The 26,410-nt window shown below is 40.4% G+C and overlaps 1 protein-coding gene across 2 annotated transcripts in view; it reads right to left on the reverse strand.

The window, feature by feature from the left end:
* The window catches only part of ncanb (neurocan b), a 136,923-nt gene that overhangs the window by 65,118 nt on the left and 45,395 nt on the right, over window positions 1-26,410 (reverse strand). For both annotated transcript variants that reach the window (XM_067513803.1, XM_067513802.1), the window contains exons 5-9: window positions 23,319-23,493; window positions 20,421-20,548; window positions 17,559-17,852; window positions 15,587-16,453; window positions 10,387-11,592 (exon numbers count right to left, since the gene is read on the reverse strand). In XM_067513803.1, coding sequence (XP_067369904.1) covers window positions 10,387-11,592; window positions 15,587-16,453; window positions 17,559-17,852; window positions 20,421-20,548; window positions 23,319-23,493 — 2,670 coding nt within the window. The remainder of the gene's footprint in view (window positions 1-10,386; window positions 11,593-15,586; window positions 16,454-17,558; window positions 17,853-20,420; window positions 20,549-23,318; window positions 23,494-26,410) is intronic.

Consider the following 26,410-nt stretch of genomic DNA (forward strand, 5'->3'; position numbering starts at 1 on the left):
GTGAACATGTGTTTTGTGCATTTAGTGATTATACACAGCAAAATATATGCAAAAGTTAATGTATCTGTTAAAGTGGCTCTGCCAGTGGTTTATAGCCCCTATAACCCAGATCAACAACACAGTGCCCACATCTGAAGAAAACTAAAATTCGTATAAAAATGAAACTGCACAAGACAATAGTAAATAATTACACTTATGTCTAAATTCAATTAAAATACAAACAGCTAAAGAGAAATGCTACGAGGGTTTGGCCAAAGTCTGCTGAATTATCAATATCACCTGCATGACTCCAAGTTTCCATCTCATTTCTGACAAGAAGGACAAAGGCCGACAGACTAACACGTAGGAACATGATCCGTGTATCAACATGTCTCTAGACAGACAAGTCAGTCACTGCAGATGAGCTACAGTTACTTGTACAGCAAGCTGAATACATACTGAGGGAAACAGAAAACTCATGCTGAAATATAGATAAGACTTTTCTCTAGCACAAAGATGCAGACCCTAATTCAGTCTTAGATTATTTTAATAATCTAATAGTGACTAATTGAAGATAGACAGAGGTTACAAACCTACATCACTGTGAATTAATAGGATCACGCAATAAAAATACAGCTTTGGTAAAGAATAGGAGTGTAAAGGCATGCTGAGACAGAGTTTGAACCCATCATGAAAGGCTGCACATGCCAGTGCACACCCTTTAAGAAGGTGCTCACATCATAGAGTGACGGTCTGTAGATAGAGCAGGTGTAGCAATGTGATTACTGTACTGAGCGTGAATATAGCAACCTCTGACAAACTAGGATTGATGAGCACTGCAGGGTAGGAAGAAGCTATTTCTGTCTGTCTGACCACATGTGGTGCCCTGTATCTGGCTACATATGTGCGTCCAGGGTGAAGGTGAAGAACAACAAACAACAACACTGGACGAGTGTTGCAGTCTGTGCTGAAACATTCCACATGTAATTCAGTAAAATTATGTATTAGTCATTATTGAGAACGCAAGCAATCAACACTTGATTACTCAAATGACTTGGACTATATGGCCAATGTAGTAAACTGTTCCAAGTTATAGTTTATTCATATAATGCTATTATCTTCAACGTGCAAATCAATCCCACAGATATATGTGACATAAAAACAACAGACCTGTGGGGACACAATGATAAAACAGTAATAACTTTTATAGGTTAATATATACCCCCACAAATCAATTACAAGACTGTCTCATTTTATATCAATGCAGAATCCTCATTATTGTAAATACAAACTTTAATCTTTAACTTAACCTTATTTCAACGGCATAAAATGTTTTCCTCCTCTCTGCACAAGCTACCACACAAAGAAATGCATGCACACACGCAAACTGTGAAAAAGCATGACATTTGCAATTAGCTACAGTGCCAGACGACTGAGACAGCAGAAAGCAGCGGATGCGCTCTTAGCGAGTACCTCGTGGACTGAGCGTCACACCGAATCAGCCTGGAGAGGACCAGGCAGGAGTAACATGCCAGCAATTCAATACAACCCAATTCAGCAGCCCTGCACGGCGAGACTGACGAAGAAATTGAGGATCTATTGTTACAAGAGCGGCACTTGTGGCGTCTCCATTCGGCCTAAATAAATTGCATTATCTGGGCTGTCAGAGTGGAAGGAAAATAATCCATCCTGGCTTATCATCACAAACACATTCTATCCACTTTGGGTTTTTTTCCCTCTTTCCGTCAATGTGTCTTTGCTCTTATTTTCAGGGCTTTATGAAATGAGAATACTGACTCAACCACATTCCCCTTTTTAAAAATTATCCAACAATATTTTATAGACGCACAAGAAAAAAAGAGTAGAAAAGAAGGGTGTGGGACAACGACTGGCACGCATTATTCATACTGTGACTTGTTTGATTACTGCAAAAAATAGTGATGCCACGGAGCAATAAACACGCATGTATATATTATTAATAGCCTTCAAATTAAGACAAATAAGAAGCCCATTGAGACAAGTAGATATTTTCATTTTTACAGTCCAACAGTTACGTTGGCATTTCTGTGCTCTGTGGACTAGTAGTGGAAAAAGTGGGTGGTGAGGTGCAGCAAGTAAGAGTTACGTGTAATTTAAGTAGTGTAAGCAGAGATGTTGGCTAGAGTCCGTGCATCATTTCTCTGATAAAGTGTTACAATGTGACAACCTACAGTATGTAAAATAGACAATAAAAATGTGCAGCATTGTGTAATATTTCTCAGAAAAGAACATAAAGCATTTCTGCACTGATCAGACACTGTACTCTCCAGACATTTTACAGATTTAGATGAAGTGCTAAAAAACAAGTGGTGTATTTCCTTCTTTTCTGAGCTTGTATGAAAGCCCATTTAGTCCCCCTTTAGTTGACAACAGTGTAATTTAGGCAACAGTGTTTCTGCCTCAAAGTGCCAGGCCTAATTGTATATTGACCTATTGTGTTTATTGTGATTGCTAGTTCATTATGCTTTTAAATCTGGACTGTAGAACCGTCTTTTATCCAAGCTTTTTTACTTGGCATTTTGTATTTTGGGGTGCAGAATGGCACTTAGAATTTGTATAATGTATAATTAAGCAGTATTGGCACAGAATAATTATTATGTGTCTCTATTTAAAACCATGCACCACAATTTTAAACAACCCAGAATTCTGGTACCTAGACAAATAAATTCATTTTATTTAGGGACATCATCTGCTGCTGGCAGTCCATTTGTAGCACAGATTATTTGTGTCCTGTCAGTCTGTACTTACTTACACCACTACTTCCCAACTTGGGGAAGCTAATTTGATTCTTCTCTCCATTTGGAGAGACTATTTTCATCATGTCTCATTGTGATTGGCATGTCTGCTTCAAAGGGATGTGGTTAGCTAGGAATTAATTCACCAAACCCTCCTTTTTATATTCTGTTTCTGCCTAACCTCTTACACATATGATGCAAACAAATGTGCCTAAGTGTGCATTCCATGAATTTGCACACGTGAATAATATAAAGCTCATATAAAACAATCCTAAAGAATGACACACACACACACACACACACACACACACACACACACACACACACACACACACACACACACACACACACACACACACACGTTGGAGATTAAAGATGTCACACTGCCTTGCCTGCATGTTCATATTCCACTGTGGTTACTATCAAAAAGTTGTTCTGACAGCAGAGCAGTGCTATTAGGAGAAGCAAGCTGTGGGTGTGCCTGGAGACCTGTTTAAAACTGAACAAAGAACAACTTTACATGACCTCACAATGCCCCTGCCACAAGAATACTCTGAAAAGAGCTTTGCTTCACAAAATTCCTCTAAGCCAAACATCCCAAATCGCAAACATATCCTTTTTCTTTAATAGATCACCAATTTCTGTAATTCACACCTGCATATTCACCACCCCTACCCATTTTCAAGCCTTCTTGCCCTTGGGACTTTTTACCCATCTATGAGTCACCCCTGCTGGGACAGATCTGTGGGTGTGTCTGACATGCCCTACATGAAGAGACCCCTCAACCCTTCCACTCGCTGCGGGCTTGCTGCTGCATGATGCGTTGTGACTGACGCTGGGAGCCAAACACCCCTGCCACTGCGAGAGAGAGTGAAGTCAGTCAGGCAATCTGGCAGCTTAAAAACCCCCAGCTGGGTGCACTCATCCTCTCCGCTGCCACTCCTCTGAAGCTAGAAAATACCTCATTTAAAATCATACATTTCACTGTTAACCTTGATGACAGACGGCTCCATTTTCGATGGCGTGTGCCTGCATGTGTGACTGGCTGAGTTGCTGATGGATATGTGTGTATGACCGCAAATGGAGAATGAAAATAGCATATTAACATTTCAGGGATGCTGTTATTCAAATCTTGTTGGCTGAACTACAGGCATTATAAATGCACACGTTTCCACTGTCTGTTGAGCAGTTTCACGTCATAATAAATCTATATCCAGACCATATATCCAGGTAAAAAAAAGAAAGAATTTGATCCAAAAAGAACATGGCTGTGTACTATGTTTTCTCCCTTCTTTGGTCTATATGATAACACACCTGCTCAATACAAATGAAGAAGTGAAATATTCTTTCAGCAGATTCCTGATGTGTAATCTGATGATGCGTGAATGCACCATTGTAACAGTTACCCTAATAACCCCACCAGGTTAGTTTCAGCCACACAATGACTCCACACAGAGGATCATATTCCATCTGACAGCACCCTGCCAAGCTTTCTGTCTCCATCCATCCCTCCCATCATCTTCCAATTGGTGGCACACAGAGGTGATGTTGTTCGTCACTTTATGAAACTCTATGTACCCTCCGGGGCCCTAGGGCTGTAGCTGACAATAAAAACCCACAAATGGGGATTCATTGGGAAAGAAATATAAAAAGAAGCAATTCCTCTCAGTGAATCACTGTCTCTGCTTTTAATGGCATGGCTCAGTAGAGCTCTTCTCTTATGTGGTTTATAGAGGTGGCTAAATGAGAAAGACTACAATAAAATCAGAAGAAATTACTGGAACAACCTATTGATGTTTTCATCTGCAGCTGTGTGGCTGAATGTTTTACTAGGTATTATTCCTCACTGACTTAGTTTGTTTTACTTTATCCAAAATTTTAAGAGGAATAAATGTTCACCATATTGGGCTGGAATTGCAGTCATTATTGCTTCCAATCTTCCAATACAAAAATGCAAGGTTATGGAAAGTTAAATGTGACTGAAAAACCACAAATTTTCTCACAACAACATTTTATGAATATGGGAACATAAGGCAGTCTACTACAAAACAAATACATGATTAAAAAGCATATGTTGTGCCCAGGGAAACAGAAAACTGGAGCTTAACATCTATTGTTACTGTGTTAGTGAAGTTAACGTAACACTTTGGTCTGCTTCCCAACTGATCTTCAGAGAACTGTGGAGAAATATTCATAAAAACAACAACAAAAAACTTGTTTTCCAATTCTGCTGCGGACCTCAAGAGATTCAGTCAGGAGATTCAGTCATTCATCTGCCATAATGGGAGCTCTGAGTTTAGACATTAAAAATACAGCTGCCTGTGATAGGGTTCCTAGAGGCTGAAAAATCACCAGATATTGTTGTGGCAGCAAAGATAATAAAGCATTTTTATGCTGCTATAAAAACGACAGTTTGAGACAGCTTTCGTTTTTGTTTTTTTCAGGCTCACTGCAGAATATTAAACTCAAATTGTTAAGGTACATTAGCTTTACAAACATAGCTGTTTGTTTCATTGACTTTTACATGTATAAATCAACATTTTCCATTTGCCAAAATGTCAGTGAACACTCAAACTGATATTCAGTTTTTTTGCCTGCTGTACAGAAAAGTCCTTCACTTAATTATTTTGTCTCTGTAGGTTTTGCTTTCACAGTTTAAAGCTAACCACACTTTGCAAAACAGCAAATATGTGCCTTTCATATCTCTGCTCGTTTTAATGTTCAATGACCTTTTGCAGGCACAGCACTCAACTTGGCCCAACGATAGATTATACAGTATCTGAAGCTTTTACACTTACACACATGGAGTGTCTCCTCTGTATAGGCATATTTATGAGTTATTTAAATGTTATAGACTCTTGAGGAAGCTTTACAACATCACTTCATAGCAACCCTGTTAGTGGTAGCACTAGCAGCCCTTCTCAGCAAATCAAGCAGAGTTTATCCTTTTTCTCTTCCATGGACATGCACACAATGCTGGCATCACTTAGGGAGAACCAGGGAGCAGGCACACATCACTGTTAGCTTTTAGCAAACTTGTCATCCATGCTGGCGCCAATAATGTTGGGATCAAGCAGAGTGACATCACAAGAGAAAGCCTAGCTACGTTTGACCCTGCAGTAAGATGAACTGACATCGTTAAACTCTTGTCCTTTACACAAGGGCCAATGACGAAATGTACATTACAGTAGGCTCATTTCACTGTTTGAGCATAGTTCTTCTCTCTGTGTCTGTCCTGACCTGTTGAGAGTGAGTGACCAGTGACCAGAGTGAGTGATCATCACACTAAGAAGGGCACCACTGTTTCATCCAGGAGTAGAGATGGGTGTTTATAGACAGTATTGCAAGTCTTAAAGCAAACTCTTATTCATAATTATTATCAACAATCAGTGATAAACACAAAAGTGCCAATGATTTCTCACAACAGTATACTTAAGTTCATTTTCAACACTTTGGGTTTCTTCATTATTCTCCTTGTTAACTGCATACAAAGAGCCTTTACTCAGTCGGCACACAGCGGTGTGTAATGCCAGTTCAACCCACACCATGATGGAGCCCTGCGTCCCTCAAGGCTGTTCTTTAACAAATCCCATTCATTTAATAAGCAGCAGCCAATAGCACAGGATTAGATTCAGCAGTGTTTGATATGGAAAAAATGGTGGAATTACACCATGAAAAGAAAGATTAAGAGAAAGTTGGAAACAAGAAACGGATAGGAAGATGACTGATTAGGCAGTGATTTATTTAAAAGTTGGTGACTCTTTTTATTTATTTTTTTAGTCTTTAAGTGACTGTCTTGTGTCATTCCACATCGAAGTTCAAGAGGCTATCAAAACATTATGCCAGGGAGAGTCATAACAATGACCAGAGGAGTAATAAAAGGCATAAAGTGAGGCAGACGGGGACCGAGGGAGATGGAAATGAGGCTTCTAAGGAAGAGACTGAGAGGAGAGAAAGGATAGAGAAAAAAGGGAGACACAAGGAGTCAGAGGCAGAAAAATCAATAGAGTTCTAGATGCAGCATCAAGAATGTGCCCTCATGCTGCTCCAGACAGCATATCCAAGGACTCCAACAGCCAGCAGACAAACCGAACATCTATCCACAGACCCATCCTAATAATATGCCACCCCAGCCTGTCCCTGTCTCCATTTATCTCTTTCTCTTCCTCTCCACAGCACAAACACACACACACACACACACACACACACACACACACACACACACACACACACACACACACACACTTCAACCTACTGGCTCTTCTCCTCCAAATTTAACACTCTAATTTGGTTGAGGGCTGCCTGCCACCTTATTGATGTTGCCAGAGGTCTGATCCATCTTGAGCCCGGGACAAGGCTTTAGTCAAGATGGCTATAACTCAGAGGCATCCAGTTCCCTGTTTGCCAGAGTATCAGCATTAGCATTGGTACTGTAATTTAAAGGATGGTCAGACAGCAGACATTACTGTATCCACCCACTGTGTTTGGTCACCTCAGACGGCTGGATGCCACTGCTCTGAAACAATCTGTGAACCTGCTTTTGTTTGTGGGTATACAGCGACATATAACTTCCATGAATAGGATTATACAATATGGAAGAGAAGATATTAATAATAGAAAAAAGCAAAAGAAATAAAACGAAATGCGTTTACTTTCTCACAGTGTTATTTAAGGATTAAGATGTATTGTATGCGTGTGTGTGAATGAATGTGATGCACGACATGTGGAATAAACCGAGGTTTACTCCTGAGCAAGCTTGGCATGTTGGTGGTTCTTCACAGATATTTAGTTTATTTAATGTGTGTGTATGTCCACCCATCTGTGCACATTTAGCTGGAGGCCAAAACAATGGGGAATTGGAAAAGCTGGATGTAGCATTATATACCGGTCTCTTATCACACTGATATATGGCCAAATAGGACACTGTGGGGCTGAGGCTGTTCTGATAACACACAATGAATGAAGATGAGAAGGGAGAACAGAAATGTAAGGAAAGAAAGATGGTAAGAAAAGAAGGAAGGAGGGGAAAAAAGATGAGGAGGAACAATATCCCCTCTGGAGACTCGTGGCACTGTGTTAGTGTAGTCTTTGATCATTGATTACAGAGGTTTATGTACTCCTACCCACTGAAGAGGACACATTCACCTCTTTTTTGCTCTCTGTCTCTCCCTCTATCCTCCCGTTATTCTTCCTCCAGTAACCTGTCCATCCTTCTGCCCATTTCCCTACCCTCTGTCTCTTTCTCTCTGCTGTAATGGGCAGACAACCATTGCTGTAATTTTCTCTGTACTATAACTGACAACTACAAAAGGTCACATAGAGGGAGTCTCATGCCTCTAATCACTCAACAAGAGCAGGGCCATTCAGACCGTTCAAATGTCAGCAGATCAGAAGTACTGACAAATAGAAAATAAAGCACCCCTATAATGGCTGTTTTCTTTTAATTTTCTTGTGTAATAATAACTGGATGATATGGTGAGTTTAGAGACTACCATTCAATTAGAAGAAAGAAATTGTCCTTGAGCTGCAATTACATAAGACATTTCTTTCCTTTCTGAATGAAACCAATCTGAAATATTTAGATACAGACTAAATTAAATGACTTAAAGAGAATTCATGGTCATGCTCGAAAGCAAGCATTTAGAAAATATGAAACACCCTGGATAGACTACCTCAAGCAAAAGAAAACGCTCTGAGCCTTTGCACTTTTATTACCAGAAGTTTGCTGCTGAATTCAAAGTTTTATCAGTAACACTTCACATACAATACCCAGCAGAAAAAAAAAAACAATTATGTAAGATAAATGGTTTTCTGTCAAAATATATAAATACAACTTGCTAATTAGTGGAAACACCGGCACAAAAAGACAAAAGGAAATGTAAGGCTAAATACAAACTTGCCAGACTGGGCAACAGAGCCAGCAACCTCATTACATCTCTTAACATTAGGCATCCTCTATGAAATGTGTTGTAGGGGACAGGGTTGGCATGGTGATGGAGGAGTACTTACTGGCTAATGGCTGCACACATTGTCATATGGGGAATATGACACTATACTATCCACATAAATAACAATGGTAAAGTGTACAACAATGCTCCATCCCCTGATCTCATGTCAACTGTCATGCTCCTCCTCATCAATGCTCTTCCTCCTCTCATTTCTTGATCTCTAGCTCTTTTTTCACCGTTGACTTCCACTGTCCTCCAAAACAGGGGAGCTCATCTGTGGCCTTTTGACAGTGCTAAAACTCTGTCTTAATCAACTACTGAAGTGTTTCCATCAGTAAGAAATGGGCCTGAGACACTGGTGAGTAAATGTAGAATTTTGATTGACTGTGTATGGAAAAGGTGAGCAAGTCACTGTCTTGTGTAGAGAATTGTGTGTAGTGATTTGCAAAAGGAGTTTTATTGATCGGGAAGCTGCAAATTAGTTTATAATTTTACAGACGTGGTGTGTGGTTTTGCTCCTTGAGTGAAAAGATTCAGAAATCGTGTGAAAGGTTTGGATTTTCTGTAAAAGTAGTTGTAAAAACCTATAAACATTAAGCAAACACAGACATTAAGATTATACATTTAGGCAAGGAAGTAAGGAACAGCCTTTGAAAATACAGTTTCTTATGTTCATTTACTTTGTAGTTTTCTGCACCAGTAGCAGGTCCATTAACTATCAAAAGAAATCAATGCGAGCATGCTGAGGCAAACAGCAAAGACACAGATTATTGTGAAGAAGTTCTGGGGTAGAGTGTGAGAGGAAGTTGTGTTGAACGTGAGAGAAACAGCAAGTGAACATGAACAAACTAGAAAATGAGAAAAGGGAAGAGGGCGCAGTCAATTACGAGTCTCATCTTGTAGTTTGTGTCTACATTGATTTGTTTGGGACAAGGATCTCGGGCTCTCCCCAGTTCACCTAATTGCACTCAGTCTGACCCACTAATTACTCCACTAAGACATAGTTGGTCTCACCTCGCTATCTGTGCACCAGTGTGGGAGGAGGATGTGAGTGCAGAATGGCAGAACACGACTGGATTAAGAATGCATGATGTATGTGAGGAGGTTTTGTATAAAACAACTAGAGACAGAGCAAGGAACTAGAGGTGTGCAGTATAATATATATATATATACAGTATATTTGATGTATGTGCAGAGGCTGTGAACTCAGGTGGAAGACGTGTAACCCTGTAATGTACAGATTTTTATTTTGTCAACGAATGCTATGACAAGAAGTGTTCAGCTTCTGATCACAAGCTGCTGATCAGTAAATCAGATCTCTCAGCTGCTCAAAATATCTCTTGTCCAAAAACTACTTGATCTTTTGCTTTTCTGTGTGCAAACAAATAAACAGCAATTTGCACTAAAGTCTTGATAGAGAACATGCACAACTGTAACCATGCTCGCATAAATGAGGCTAAAAAATGTTTATAACATTTCAAACTAAAATATAAATCAAACCACCTTGTTTCAATGAACACGGTGTTGTAAATCAGCTCAGAATTGCAAAGACATGGGTTATATTTCTAGCTCTCATCAAACTGCACACATAATGAATAAATTACTTCTGATAAGATAATAACTCATAATGATGAAGATAATAGACAGCAAAGTTTTCCAATGGGAACAACAGGGAGCTCACATACCTGATGGGATGATCCCCAGGGCCCAGTTGGGTACAAGAATATCAAAAGGGTTGTTTTTGTCTTTGTCTCTTGTGGTTTTGTGTTCCTCTGATTTTGAGCTCACTCCTTTAAAAGGTGTCCAATTACTTCCCATCACGATGGACTCAGACACTGCAGATCTGGATTCCATTTCTGTGGCACCAACTTTGGAGTCTGTTGCAACGGTGGTCAGTTGAATGACACTGGTCACTGAGGATCCCTTGGTGGGTTCAGGAGTGGCTCCATCCTCCTGCAGGTTGGGTGCACCAGTTGTTTTCTCCTTTTCTTCCTGAACCCATGAAATGGAAATAGAGGGCTCATCTGTGTAGAGGCTAGCTGGTGACTCCTCTGTGGTGTTTGCTGTGGTAGTAGGATTTGTATTCTGTGGGTCTGTTAGAAGCTCTACTGTGGTCACTTCAGAGGTTGTCAGCACCTCCATCAACTCTTCAATTGTGGATGTCACCGCCTCGTCTCTGCTTGTGTCTTCATCGTGCTTCCTAAAAACAGTAGTAAATCCTAAATTTGAACTACTTTCTGCTTTAGGTGTAGAGGCAGAGGAGAGGTTGTCAGTAGGCTGGTGGATGTAGAGGATCTCTCCCCTGGCCTCCTCTGTTGTGTCCAGCTCCTGGGAGCTAAGAGGTGGGAAGGTAGGCTGCTCAACTTGCTTCCACTGGGACAGAGTGGTGTGCTGGGCCACAGTCACAATCTCCCTCTGGCTGAGTGGATACTCTGTTTCAGGACTTGCATTGCTGTCCAAGTTGTTGGCTTTCACTCCAAACCCACCGGGAAAGTTGCTCCCTTCACTGCTACCCTCTATGTCCTTCTCCTCCTCTGATGTTGCCCTAGCAGCTAATGGAGAATTAGTGTCGTCTCCATCCTGGTCCTTTCCCTCGCCTGAATAGTTTTCTGGGCTGTCCTGTCGAAGGGAGGTGGGCAGGGTCATTATCTCAAGGGGCCCTGCTTTGGCTTCCATAGGCTCCCACGTGGGATGTTTACCTACATGGGCCACATTTCCAGGGAGGCCAACTTTAGAGCCATGCATGGACTTGATGGCCCACTGAAACTGGCTGCTGGGAACAGGAGCAAAGGCAGGGCCTCTTCTGGATCCCTGTGGACCAAATATTTTGACATTTTCGTTGGTTGGTGATCCCTCATTGGGACTGGATGCGGTGGATTCTGCAGGGGATTCTACAAGGAACAAGCAAAAAGGAAAGACTAATAAAACAACTGCATTATCATGGTTTCCATTTTATGGATATGGAATTAGCACATTGACGGGAAGTACACTTACCAAGGTAACATAAAAATGTATCTTCAGCATTGATTACTCTGTCAAATACAAGTGGGAGTAGTACCCCAGCAATTTTTTTAACAAATGTCATGTTTCTCTTTGTAAGGTTAAGATTTTAAGACAAAGCAACAATTATAGTAAAGCCCCTTTCCCTGCTGTTTGAAAGTTTAATAGTAAAATAAAATGTACTTCATCAGGACTCTTACAGGATTGCTTTAATCAGGTGTGTTGGACAGTTGCAACATAAGCAAATAACCCCAAATGTTGATTAACTTTGATTAGTTACATCACATTTTCTCTTCACCACTTTTAGTAATTCAGAAACTTTCTTTTTAAGGTCATTTAGATTTATACAGTATAAAATTTTTTAAGTTTTTTTCAAAACACAAGTATGAGTTTTGTTGATTCCATTTTAAGTGAGCAGAAAGTACAGTAGCAGTTTACTGTAATTTACTGGTTGGATGTGGTCGACTTTTCCTCATCAGTGGAGCTGATCCATGTGACTACTAAAGTTATTTAAGTTTGTTGACAAAGATGGGGCCACTCCTTGTAGAAGTTTATAGACACACATATCCACATATGCACACAAACACACAATCACACACAAAGGATATGTTCAAAGTAATTTCACACTCCTCTGTCCCAGTCTACTTTCTCCCTGCGGATTCTTTTGGCCTGCTCTTGGAGCATACTTGCCTGTGTTGAGAGAAGTCATGTGGAAAACCGCAGTGTGTTTTCAACACTATAAGCAAATGACTTGCACCACCAGAAGCTGCATCTTGGCTGTTCTATGTTTTTTATTCAATGTAGTTCCACTGAGAGGCTACCTCTCTCTTTCAGGAAGGCAGTGATCACATTCACAGGGTTACACACTTTCAAACCTGTCACGTAGCAGCTCTACTGAAGCCTTGCTCAAAGGCACCATTTCCCCCTTATGCTGATGAAGCAGTCCACTGTAACTTATCAGCTTACAGCTTGCAGCTTTAAACAGCTTACAGACTCTGTATACCCCATCCATAATTTATTCCGTCTGCGTGTGTGAATCATGGCTTGTGTGTGCACATGTGTGTATGTTTTCTAGGGCATCAGTATAGTTGTGTGATGTGAGGCTAATGTAGCTATACCTTCATCATCACTCAGATCAGTTTGCCTGTCCTCGGTTCAATTAACATGTTTGAAAGGTACAGCAATATAGCAGGAGTGTGCAAAACATCTCAGCACAACAAATTACCATGAGAGCGAGAACATTTGCAAATATGTCCATGAATAAAATATTAAAATGTATGTAAATTATTCACAAGGTCCGCTGTTGCCTTATGCCTAAGTGAGGCTTATGAGCCTGAGGTTCATTTCAATAAGAGCCATGCAGACCAGTGTAATTGTTCTATTAATAATCCAAATAGCTAATTACATACTTTTACTACACACATTCATGAAAGTGAGAATAATTAAAAACATTAATCTGTTTTGATCATCTGTGTAATGACCCATGTAATAAATAAAATGAGACAATTAAGCAAAGGTTTGGCTCATTTTATGGCACTATTTAGAGCATGGTTAAAGTTCTGTTTTGCTGCAGCAAATCAGTTTGGTAGAAGGCTTAGTTAAAAAAACACAACTCACAATGGAAATGGTGTAAAACAAACTTATAATAAACCCCACTGAGACGGTAATTGGGTGCTTCCACTGTGAGTGGTTCTGCTGAGTTGACTCCACTTTACTGGTGTAAACGGTCTGAGAGAATCCCTCGGGTCAGGCAGACATGATATTAAATCGTGAGAGTAGTGACTGACAATGAGAGAGACTGGAAGAGAGAGAGATGATACTGATGCCACCTCCTCTGCAGATATAGCATCTAATAAAAAAGACTGAGAAGAAGTTATTGCGTGGCCATATGAATCATGTCAGGAGCATCTACAAGGAACGTGAGCAAATGCTGTAGACACCACCCACCCACTCCCTGTCTTCTTCTGCATAAATTCAGTCTCTGGGGTTGAAATGCACAGTGGGAGGCAGGCATATAATTTTTTGACAGACAGCCGGGCTTGTATGTGGAGCTTATTCAAATTCTACATGGTTTTACTGGAGGTAGCTCGCTTCACTCTGAACTTAACAAAATAATTCAATAAAATGTTTTAAATATTTTGATTTTTCAGGGGAAATAATTTAAGTTAGTGCGTAATATTTACGGACCTTTTTCAATTTTTCTAAAATAATTTGATTCAATATTAAAATTCTAATCCTTCTTGGATGTACTGTCTGCAGTGCGAAGCTCTGCAACCGCCTCAATCAAAGAGGCAACATGGCACCATCAATTACTAAGGAGAGCTGAGATCCCAGGGATAGCCTGCGGTGTGCAATAACAGAGTTAATTCAGCTTACTGATGCTAGTTTAAGAAGAGACATCTTAGGCAGCTTTCCATCACAGCAACGTTAAAGAAAGCAACAACTCCTCCTCCACCCTTCTTCATTTTCCCTTTTTCCCCCTCTTCTTCTGTGCACTCATCCCCCTTTTTGTGTTGCTCATTCTCACTGTAGTGATCATTACTGCCTACCTTCAGAGAGTCGGGCCCTAATTGGCAGAGACAGAGATGGAGGTAAGAGTCAGCAGCAGCGCAGCCCAACCTCCACCTTAATTGGATACGGCTGTGAATAATGCATGCGGACTAAAGCTTTGATTTTCATTAATACCTTAGGGGGTGGCATCGGATTTCAGGTAGCACAGTATTGAGTATTTATATTAATAAAGCCTGCAATTGCTAGGTGAAAGGAGTCTAGCACCTTTATTGAATCATTCTTCTGGCTGTCTGAAAGAGAGTGTTAGTCTTTCTTTGTATCCTCCCCTTTTAGCTGATGCCAAGTATCTGTTATTTGTAGTGGTCATTAAAAGAAAAGCTGCCTTTCTCCACCCAAGGTTGTGACAGATTTTTTTCTATCTTTTACATTTCTCTACTGAGCTGTAATCTGGCTTCTGGTGCCTTGCTCCAGTAGTTCTTGGTCCGCTGTTAGTCCTGAGATGAGTCATAAGCCATTCCACTAATCTTTAATCTAGTGCTACCTCTGAAGTCATAAACTAAAGCAGGTGATTTGGGTTGTTAAAGAAAGGCAAGATGTAACCTTGTGACCTTTTCCATCCTCGGGTGATATGTACCACACTATTCCTGTGGGTAATTCGCTCCTGCAGTGGATGTTATCTGTCTGACAGGGCCTCCAGGGTCTTCAGCACTCACACACACTAGCACACTAGACTAACAATGGATCCCTACATTTGTCTGAACTCCTCCGGAGCATTCCTGTGTGTGTCTCAGCACAGACTCCTTAAACGTCCATCTCTGTCTTGTAATGTTGCTATGCATTTCTCCTCTGTTAAATTTATTCTCATAAGTATACCAGTCAATTTTCCAGTCTATTTTTGGCTTCCAAAAATAAACTTGTAATAAAATTGTGTTTGTAATAAACAAACAATACATATGCAAGCAAACTTATTATAGCATCAAAACTGACTTAAAGTAAAGCTTTGCTGTTACTCTTTCTGACAGTCTCTAATGTACTGTAAACAGCTCTCTGTCAAAAGGCAGAAACATCACCACTTCAACATTTGCATTACGGTATGTGGCATGCCCCCTTTGTTTTTTACAGTAATTGTTTAATTTAACTTAAAGCAATGCTTCAAATTACCTTGGGGGGGATTCTATTGCAGTCTAATTAAGAGAAAAGAAGACACAGTGAAAAAAAAAGGATTAATATGAACAGATACCATATTTACTGGCAACATTTAAATGCACCACCTATCTATTTGGAATTAAATACTTTCAATTCAACCTTGTTTTGATTTCAATTTCAGGGTTAAAAGTGAACTAAATACACACAAATAAAATGTTGGGCTCTTACTGGTAATAGCAGATGGAGTGTCGTCAGTAGATGTGCTGGAGGTTCCTTCTCCAGGCTCAGTACCGTTGTCGCTTTGCCCTGTGTTTTGGACTGCAGGCTCTAATCGAATCAGAGGCATGACCTCTTTCTCTTGTTCAGAAAGACCCTCCTCGGGATTCTGTAGTACACTGACAGGAGCCTTCAAGGAAAAACTACCACTCCTGTGCTCTGTGATGGCATTGTCCATGCTGCCCTTGCCCCCACTGGCTTTAGGGACACTAAGGTTTCTGCTGGATGCTTCTCCCTCTGTCTGGTTTTCTCCTGCTTTTTTCTCAAGCACTGAAAACGCTGTCTCTGTCTCTTCCTCCTCGCCACCGGTCCAGTACCTAAAAGGCTTCATCAGAGTGTTGACAAACTCAGCCAAAACACTGTTACTGGTTTGAGGCTGTGGAGTAGAAGAAGCTATGGAGGATAATGTTGGGGTGTCAGATCCAAAGGAGGTGCCATCTTCTTCCTCATGGGCAGAACCTCCTTTGCTCTCCAGGTTTTCAGGTTCAGAAAGGCCCAAGATATTGCTGCTCTTTAGGCCATCAGCCTCTTCAAGGTTAGATTGGTTGCTTATAGGAACCTCCTGTTTTTCATCCCAGTCACCCTCAGACCTCAAGTGGATGATTACATGCTCCTCAGAGATCTCAGATGAGTTGCTGTTTACGGCAATGGACTGCACTTCTGTTTTGTCCAAGTGGACCAGTCCAGTCCAGGAGGAAGTCAGAGAAAACGGGGCACTGGGCTGGTCTTCAGAAGCTGAGGAGACAGTCTCTGCTGCTGGTTTGAACGTCTGGTAAAAAGTCTGTGCCTCTGCAGCCTGGACCCCAGCAGGTTGGTGGGCTGCAACACACAGACAACAGCAACATTTCACGAAGAGCCACTGAGTTGTTTTTCTCTTCTTCTTCTTATCTACTGCTTCTCATCACAACATTGAACTGCATTTCACCTCGATCCCCCTTTGCAGTAAATTTATTTATTGCTATAAAAAAAAGATGAAATTCAGAGCATGCTGCTGAATGTTAAATTGACTTTAGTCACATGCAGCTGGAATTTTTCTACTACAAAATCAAATTAATTTTAAATTAGAAAAAACCTATATTCATGCTACATTAATGGCACTGAATTGACAATATAATTTACATTAACCAAATCTGTTATTAAACAAAACAAACTATCATTTCTGTCAACTTTTAACTGAAATACATAACTTCTTTTAAATATTAATATAAACATGCATACAATATTATTGGCTCAATGAAGAGGTTCATCTATCAGTTGTATGTTTTAACAGACACATTGCTGCTCTGCTTCCACGCTGTTCTTGATTACTTAAAATGATTGGGTTATGCAGATGTTTTGCTACGATGAAAATTTCATAAGTTGACATTGTGACAGATGAAAAATATCATTGTTTCACTGTTTTCTCTATCTGTGGAAATATCATTTTGTTTAAATATCATGTCTGTAGCCTGCAATAATCAAAGCAAGACTGACACAGAAATACACCCTAGATGCAAGATGCAAGGTTTGGTAAACTGCAAAATACACAATATCAATTAACAGACTAATGTGCTGTAAAGTCTATTCAATGTGAAGATGAAACTAAATTATCCCTGTCTCAGTTGGCACATGATAAAAGAACAAGGTCAGACACAGAGCCACTGCAAACTCCAGCTGTCTTTCTATCTCTCTCTTTCAACCTTGCTTCCAACCCTCAAATCTTATTCAGGTTTTAATACAGTCCATACAACATTCAAGTCCTCATTTCCACCAGCAGGGATACAAATGTCAAACAATGTCTCCACAACTACTTAATGTGGGACATAAAAATTTTTTTGCTAATTAAAAAAGCCAAATGGAAAGGGAGGAAAGACCACACTGTTGTTGCCATGGCAATCACCACAATGATGGTGCACCAAGTTTATCATCACAGAGCTTGCAGTACCTTTGTAGCAGTAGGCATCAAACAGGGCTGTGGTGTCGGGGAAACCAGTGCGGTTGGGATTGTTGTAGACTGTCCGCACTCCGGGCTCATCTCCACCGCAGTTCTTCCGTGGGACATTGATGGGGTAGCGGACACTGCCGTCTGCCAGCCAGCCAGGGTCACACTGGTCCAGGCCAGCTTGCCAGGCGAGGTAGAGCTGTCCGACGGTAGCCAGCTGAGCCCCCAGGGAGTGGCAGTGAGTGGAGGCTGTGGCCAGGCTCAGCTTCTCTGGCACTGTTGAGTGGAAGACGTCACCTGGGAGGAGGAAAGATACAAGGAGCTGAGTTAAAGTGTTATAGAGCTGGACTGATAGCCTGAAGGCATTACAGCCCTCATACTAAGACTATTCAGCTGAAATATAGTATATAGGTTTTGGAGGGCTTTTTTAATTTGTAGTAACATCTGAATCTGTGCTTTTTGTTTTGTGTGTGTGCACAATATATTAGCATTTCCTTTTACTTAAAATGCAATAAATTGTATCCAACTTTTGTCTCCTTTGTCAATGCAATAAGAGGTAGAGAATTACAACAGAGAGATAAAAGAAATGTTTACTAGACACACATTACAATGCCCTTTTTCATTTTTGTGTAAAATGGTTTAAAAAATTCAAAGAACAGTAATTCAAAGTACAGACTGAATTCAAAGCAGTTGGAAAGCAGAAGGAAACAAAGAAAATGCAAAGGTAAAGAAACGTAGGACTGATGTGGATAAAATATCAAAAAATACAAAACATATTTTTAAAAAAAAACAATAAAATGTTTTTATAAATCATACAACATACAGAGGGCAAGATGACCACTGCACAGCACAAATAGAATAATAAAAGATGTCAGTGAAGATTTTCAGTCATCCAGTTTTGGTTATCTGAAGATTGATTCATGTCAACTGGACTTCTTTGTTCTTGGTTAGAAACTGCACTGCATACACTACGTTGCTTTTCTTGTGTTTAGGTGTTCAGTCTTTTGGGTTGACAAAGTTCTCTGACACTCCAGCCATGTAAGGAATCACCAGGTTGTGTGGCTGTCATCGGGTGTCATCCGGACCCTGCACCACAGGGCCGAACACATCCCCACCTCCTCTAAAGCCAAAAAGAAGGAAGATAGACATCTGAGGACAGCTCTTAAGGCCTGCGGTTATCCTAAGTGGGCCTTAAACAAGATGGTGTCCGAATCCAACAGAAGGACAACAGACAGAGCAGAGACTCAGAGTCAAAGGAGAAACCTGGTGATTCCTCACATGGCTGGAGTGTCAGAGAAGCTCAAAAGGATCTTCATAAAATACTGTATACCTGTTGACATTAAACCCACTAACACACTGAGTAAGGACTAGTGAGGACTAAGGAGTAAGGAGTGGTGAACAGAAGAATAGTCTGACATGGGGATCCTGGAGATATATGCTAAGAGTAAGATAAAGAGAGGGGAATAGTATGGGGTGATGATGCGAACATAAAAACAGAATGGAGAATATGGGAGTGATGAGTCAGAATGAAGAAGATGCCTGAAATATTTATTAGTAGGCAAGTGCAAAGATGTTTTAGAATATGTACAAAATTAAATAAACCAAACCAAACCATGCTCAATTATTTTTTGAGTTTTTTACATTGAACCACATGGTTGTGTTCTAAACAGCAGAGGTGATTTACAGTATTTGGCTTCTTTCAACAACAATGTATTAGCTAGTAATTTTAGTTTGATTGAAGACAATTATCTGCAGCTCGTTTTAATCACATTTTTTATTTCACTGAATGATAATGTAAGCTGCTGGATATGACGTCTAGAGGTGGTTGCGCAATTTTCTCTGACCAGCATCGTGTATTAGCTATCAAAAGCTCTAGTAACTATTACTACTGTTACACTTAATGAAAACTGTGTTTGCACCACCTTATAACAACTGGCTCAGATAAAGAAAGCCCTGGTGTGTACCTGATTGTGCTGTTACAAGACCTGCTGTGCTTATGATTGTGCCTTGGATTTTGCAGGAGGTGAACACAGTACACAAATACGTAATTTCAGTCAATCAACACACATGGAATAGTTTATATTGTAACTGAAGAAAATGTGCCATAATATGACATTTGGCACAGAGTGTCTGACCCAGTCAGAAACAAGCTGAGCACAGCAGGCAGTGCAGAGTGATGACAATATCCTTACACTCAGGCCTGTCTACAGGTGGTTGCTGGGGTGATTGTGGATCTAACAAAATGCTATATCAAACAACAGTATATTAGCGCCTGGCAACAAGTGACTTTATGGCTTTGAGCAGTGTGGCCAGGCTCCAGGTGTAGCAACAAGGAGGCCCTGAACAAGGCCCTGGTGCCAAACTTAACTTTTACATTAAGGAATTCTCCAGTTGTAGAGATATGGATTAGCTTAAATTAGTGTCCTCCTTACCTGGTACAAGGTTTGAATCAAATGTCTGATTAAGATACAATATTGGATCAAACTGATAGATTACATCTTTATATCAGTGCTGAAGAGTAGCATCTTTCAATATAGCATTTGCTTAACCTGTCCCTTTTAGTCAGCTTTTCCCTTCGAGCTGAAAGACTGAAGCTAAATGTCTCAGCTAATAGGATGATCTATTGTATTCAGATGACATGGAAGTGAAAGAGAAGCTTTATTTGTGCTTGCAGGTGGTGTTACTGAACGCAATATTGTCTCTCTCACCCCACTTAAGCCCACTATGCCCCACCACCCTTGCTTACCCACTGTCCTCTTTCTTTCTGTGCTTACAGAATATTACATCCTGGTCACAGCATTCCACAGCTTAGAGGACTCATGCATGACTAAACCCAAATTTATAGTCGAAGCTGCTGACTCCTACCTTGAAGCTTCTTAGCAAAGCAGTAGACATCAAACAATTCATCAGGGGACCTATTGCCGTAGCTACGCACTCCAGGTGAGTCCTCCTGATCGCCATAGCAACCGGGCCGAGGAGACTGGATGGGATACCTGCAGGGAAAACCAAAAAACACAGAAAGAGAGAGTTAGAAAGGGGGAGAGAGGGAGATTAATATAGCCCGGCCATGAAAAAGGCAGCCACAGACAAACTTGGCTCCCCAAGGATGAGTCTGTGTTCACACGCATACATAAGATGAAAACTGAACTATACTTTTATCATCTCCTGCCCTGAATACAATGAGTTTCAAGCATATCTTCCTTTCAGAGATTAACCAAATATATTTCCTAAAGAATAACAAAAAATAAACACATAAATATCTCTCATGGAACTGGCTGGAATGCTACAATGAGGTATACGGTCACATTCACTGCATGTCATTACAACCTCAGAACAACAACTGGGTAGTACTTTAATATCTATCTATCCATCTTGTTGCCTTTAAGTATTCTGCCTACAGCAAAGTTTCGCATAATAACCACCTAACCGTTTCCATTTTAAATCAGTTCGAAGTGTATTTAATTCCCTGGCAATATAAGAATGCCAGCAATGTTAGAACTCTAGAGAGAAGGAGAAACAGAAGTATAGGTACTGTGGGAAGTCAAAGCCAAGTTAAAAGTATCAGGAAGTCCTTCGGTGGCTTGGCATGCTTGAGAAAATTGCAATCTATATTCAACCTCCAACTAAGCAATTATTCCACAAGAACATTGATTCTTGAAGCACCAGGGTACAGGCAAAGAGGCTGATTAAAAGACTTAGCTGGGCAAACAGGGACTTATGAAGCACTAGGAATACATACACCTTCAAATGCACAAACACATACAATAAAGTACACATGCAGAAAACACACTTGCCTACACATAACCGTAAACGTGGAGTGTTTTCTTATACAGCAACCTGTTTTCATCAGAGTGTAACAAAAGAACTAAGCCTTGTAGTGTCCCTGGCCTCAGCCTCTTTCTTTCTGCTTGGTGGCAGATGAAACGACGGCTGATGTCTGTATTTTTTACACTGTATTAATTGGACACTTTTCCTTCTGGCTGATGTGCAGTGGGAGTCTCCTGGATCTGGACCAATTAGATAGCTCCCGAGCGAAAACAACAGAAGGGCAGAATGGAGAAAAAGAAATAGGGAAGGAAGCTGCACCACAGGAAGGTTGTAAAAATCTGTCAGGAAGACAACAGTCAATCAGCTTCGCCATTGTTGCAACAATGATTTGAAATTAAATTGTAGATATGGAGAACACTGTCAAGAGATGGGCATTGACTGGAAACGTTGAGAGGGACTTAATGGAAGGTGGCAAGCTGAAGCACATGCCGCCGCCTGACAGACAACTCAGAGGGGGCAGATGTAGTTAACTGCGTTTCTAGTGTGAAAACAAGCAATTAGGTCCAATTATGTTCTACAGTTTTGTGTTTATAAATTTCTCACATTCGATACTTCTACATAGGACATTTTTTTACATCTATTTTTGTTACGCTGTTTGATTATGTGCTAAGTGATCAAGAATATTATACTGATAGAGATTCTAAAAGAGAAACCTGGTCCAAGACACATTCATTTTCAACAAACCTTCACACTGTCAGGCGCATTCTGCTAATTACAGTTTTTCTACACATCCACATAATGTCGTAATGTTTAGGGAAATTAATTGCTATGGATTAAGTACTGTTGTGCCTCCAGATTTCAGAAATTATTCTCTTCTCACATACTGTACAAGAAAATATAGCACAATTTGAGAAATGACAGGCTCAAATATCAATTCCAACATGTGATGAACATGACAGAAAATCCATCAGTGAGAACTGCATACATTTTAGGAAGCACTTTCATTACTCAAACAAAGCATCTGACTATGGTCATAATGCTTGGTTTGCTGTGTTTTATTTGTTGCCATGCCAACTCTAACCAGGGGGTTAATTACTGTAGTCTTCTTCTCTGTGGTTTCTTTTCTTCTGTATGCAGACGAGTTTTTTTGAAATACCACACTCGTGGATGCCTTTTACTACAATCATGAGCACTGTAGTGCTGCCGACAGCATAAAACAGTGTCACAGTATCTCAAGCAGATTCTGAAAAAATGCTTCATGCATTTGTCTCCAGAAGAGTGGATTACTGTAATGCTTTTTTTGCTGGACTACCAAAATACTACTACTACAAATATGAACATATTACTCCAGTTCACAATTCTCTCCATTAGCTCCCAGTATAGACAATGATATTCTAGATTTATAAGCACAGCACGTAATGGTTTTGTTCCCTAGTGTATTTCTGACCTGATGACTGACTGTAGTGCTGCCAGAGTGTTACTTCCTTTCTGGAATAAACTACTAGATTCCCTAAGAGTAGTCATTACTGTTTTCATATTTAAATATATTTAAAATGCTACTTTCTTCTTGGCCGTGGTGTGGTTTTTGTTATAAATTATTTATTGCTTGGACTATACACACATCTATCTCTCCATCCTGGAAGAGTGATCACTCCACTGTCTGTTAAAGGGGTCATTATTTTGAGATCAAATTCAGGGGTCTTAGGACAGAGGATGTTGCAAATGATACAGATTTTAAAGTCCACTAAGGCAAATTTCACCTTTGACATAAAGTAATGTATTATGGATTTGATAAGATTCAAGAATATTGCTCAATTTCCTGTATTACTGATTTGACACATCTTATATGTATTGTCATTATGTATAAAAATGATACTAATAAAATTAACCTGACTTGACTTAGTAACCAGAGTGAGAAATCTTCTTGATAGTTGTTCACAAAGCACCACATCAACAAATAGTTTTCGCACATTAACCCAGAGTTGAAAGCCTCACCGTACAGTTTGGTCAGACAGCCAGCCAGCATCACAGTTGTCATATCCATCTGCGAAGGTAGCCTGTAGCTGACCCGGTGTCGCAATAACCGCAGAGTTTTCCACGCACACTCTTTTGGCGTCAGTGAAGGATAGAGCGTAGCGGTCATGAGGGGCCCGGTAGTGAAATACCACACCTGGGGCAAAGAGATAGAGCATGACAACAGGTAGTGAGGATGCTCCAAAACTAATCGCATAAATTTATGATCTGCAACCTCCAGTCAAAGAAATATTTATGAACGACAACGCAGAATGAAAAAAACATAAGCATGTACACGATCGCATCGATAAACACAAAGCCCTCTAGACATCTTCATGGTGTACTAACACTGTTCCATCTGTGTAAGATGAAACAACGGCATTCCGGTTCAGCAACCTGCACATGTGAGTATCATTTGCATCTGACAGTCGGTTGGGTTATCATTTAAAAAAAAGAGATGTTGCCCTTGGATACGGTGTTTGACAACCAGTGTTGGGTGTTTATTTTTCTGCCTTAACAGTCCACACAATGTCACCCTGCTGCACTCCACCTGCCTCCGCGCTCATGATGGAAAGACAAAGAAGGCAGAATTATAAACAGAGAAAGGTGCACTGCATTCAAGGAGATGCATGTATTGAACCACAGTGCCAGAAAAAAAGGTGAAAGGTAGACAGGAATACAAAAAAGCAATGTAAAGAAAAAAAGAACAACTAGGAACAGAGTGTGACACTATTCCCTAAGCTGTGAAGGAGAATATATTCCACTTAAATGAGTGCAATAGCTTCAGAGGTGTCCATCTTAAGCTCCCTCACCTCCCACCTTTGACTGCCATTCATGCAGTGCGGCTTTCCTTCGGAGAATCCAGTGACATGAAAGCCAGTGGGAGTCTGGCTACTAACACGGCTCCTTTATTGTCGCCGGCTTTGTCTGGGAGAGTGACAGAGATTCCTCTGAGATGGAGCCCTGCATGGCAATTTGAGCATTAGCACTCTGGGCTATGGGTGCAGAAAGCAAGTGAGACTATGTGTGTTTTTGGATGCCTCATATACACACAGATACAGTTAGTCCATCCAGCCATCCTGTTATTTTGGTCTCCTTCTCATAGAAAACTGGCACAGAAATGTACTGTTTTGTTCCATTTCTTTTCTCCCAATTTCTCAGTCTCTGTTCTTTCTCCTTTATGGGATCTTGTCCAGAGTAACAGATGCTACCTCACTGGTTAATTCGTAGCCTAGAGAGACAAATGCCTTTTGCTCCCAGTACGGGGTTCCCTGTCCCATTTCACCGAATGTTTGAATGCCCAATACCTCATTCCACTATTTTTACCCTCTGCATTTTCACATATCCCCACAAAGTCTCCAGGGAGAAGAGCAGAAAGGTGCCATTTGTGACTGGATGATGCTCTCATTGTAGCACTGCTGAGCAGTTGGTCTCCCTGGGCTCTTGACATATCTGCTTATTGTGGCAAGAAAATGTATGTGAACCCTTTGGAATTACCTAGCTAAGTTAACAATCTGCAACAAGCTTCACATGTATAGACATTGGAGTGGTTGAGTTTAAATCTTCGGGTGTACTGTAACTCTCAGGTGAATAAAGCTATTTTCCAAAACGTAGACCTACTTCTTTAACTGATGAATCCTGAAATAGTGCACAATGTCCAGACTACATATACTCATAGTAGTTTGTGACATAAGTAAATATTGGAAGATAAGGGTCACCACCATCACCAAAACATTAAATCTTTTGAAAGAATGGTGTCCTTATCCTTTTTTGACACCAATCCTGCATTGAAACTGTTCTAGAGGCCTGTGGTGGTCTGGCATTAAGTATGCAGCTATGGAAAATTCCTCCTACATTCCAGAGGTTTCATAAACTATCACAATAGCTTTCACTGTGCTGAGTGCTGATACAGTGTCTATTATTCTCTCACCAGCTAAAAATGGGAAGCCATATCTCACAACAGACAAAAGCTTATTCCATATTCATGCACTTGGCACCAAAACTTAGCTCTAACCCTCCACTTTTTTTGGTGGGGGGTTTGGTCTGTCTATGGGTATGTCCCAATTCTCTTTGGCACCAAAGGACACAAATTGAGGGTTTTCAGATGCAGACCAGGACATATGAGAAGTGACCCAGAATAAATTATTGGACTAAGTCTGTATAAATGAATACTTTATTTTTTCTTCACAATTTTAGCTATAAAATTATCTTAGCTTAATATTGTTTTAATGCATTATGTACATACTGTACATTTCCATTGAAACCAGTTTCCTTTACAATAACAAAAGAAGAAATCACTGTTGACAACCATTGATGATGCAGAGGAGTTTTAAAGTGTTGCCCCATTTAATCAGGAAATATTTCAACCACTACTAGTCTGACTCTGTTCTGAGAAAATGAAGAACCGCTGAAATATGAGCGCTAGGGGTATAAATTAGGAATTGGGATTTGGCCAAAGACTGAAACACACACTCAATGGCAGTGTGTTGTAATTGGTAAGACACAGCCAATTGAATGGTCAATCTGTGACTAGAGAGAAGAAAGGGGATGGAGACAAACGAAAGGAGTAACAGGGAATAAATTGAAAAAGAGAAGACAAGGGAGGTGGGACATCTCAACAGGGCTTAGACTCACACAAATTAGTCTATGAGAAGAGTGGTGTGGATTAATATGATATTGATATAGCCAAGCGGTATCAATACCTGCTAATTAATTAACGTTAGCACTCAGTAGAATTACTGAGGACTGCTGTGGTCTGCTATGTAGCGTGACTGCCAATTAAAACTAAGCCCTGGAGATGGTTACTCCTCGCCAGCTATGTAATTGGCCTCTCTCTGATGGAGTGGTTTTCACTGCGTGTTAATCAGCTGGCCAAGAGTGGGAGGACACAGAGTCCCCCTAACCCAGTGACATGGGTCTTGTTTACTAAATATAAAATGCTTTTCTAGAGAAAGATCAGATGCTCGGCTTGTTTGAGAAAATCAGATGGCATCCTTGTTGAAATACTGAAATTATATCGACACGCTGGCCCATATCAACATGCACACATAAGTGATCCCTTACATGTTGCAGGG

This window comes from Channa argus, chromosome 8, assembly GCF_033026475.1.
Source record: "Channa argus isolate prfri chromosome 8, Channa argus male v1.0, whole genome shotgun sequence".
NCBI classification, from domain to species: domain Eukaryota; kingdom Metazoa; phylum Chordata; class Actinopteri; order Anabantiformes; family Channidae; genus Channa; species Channa argus.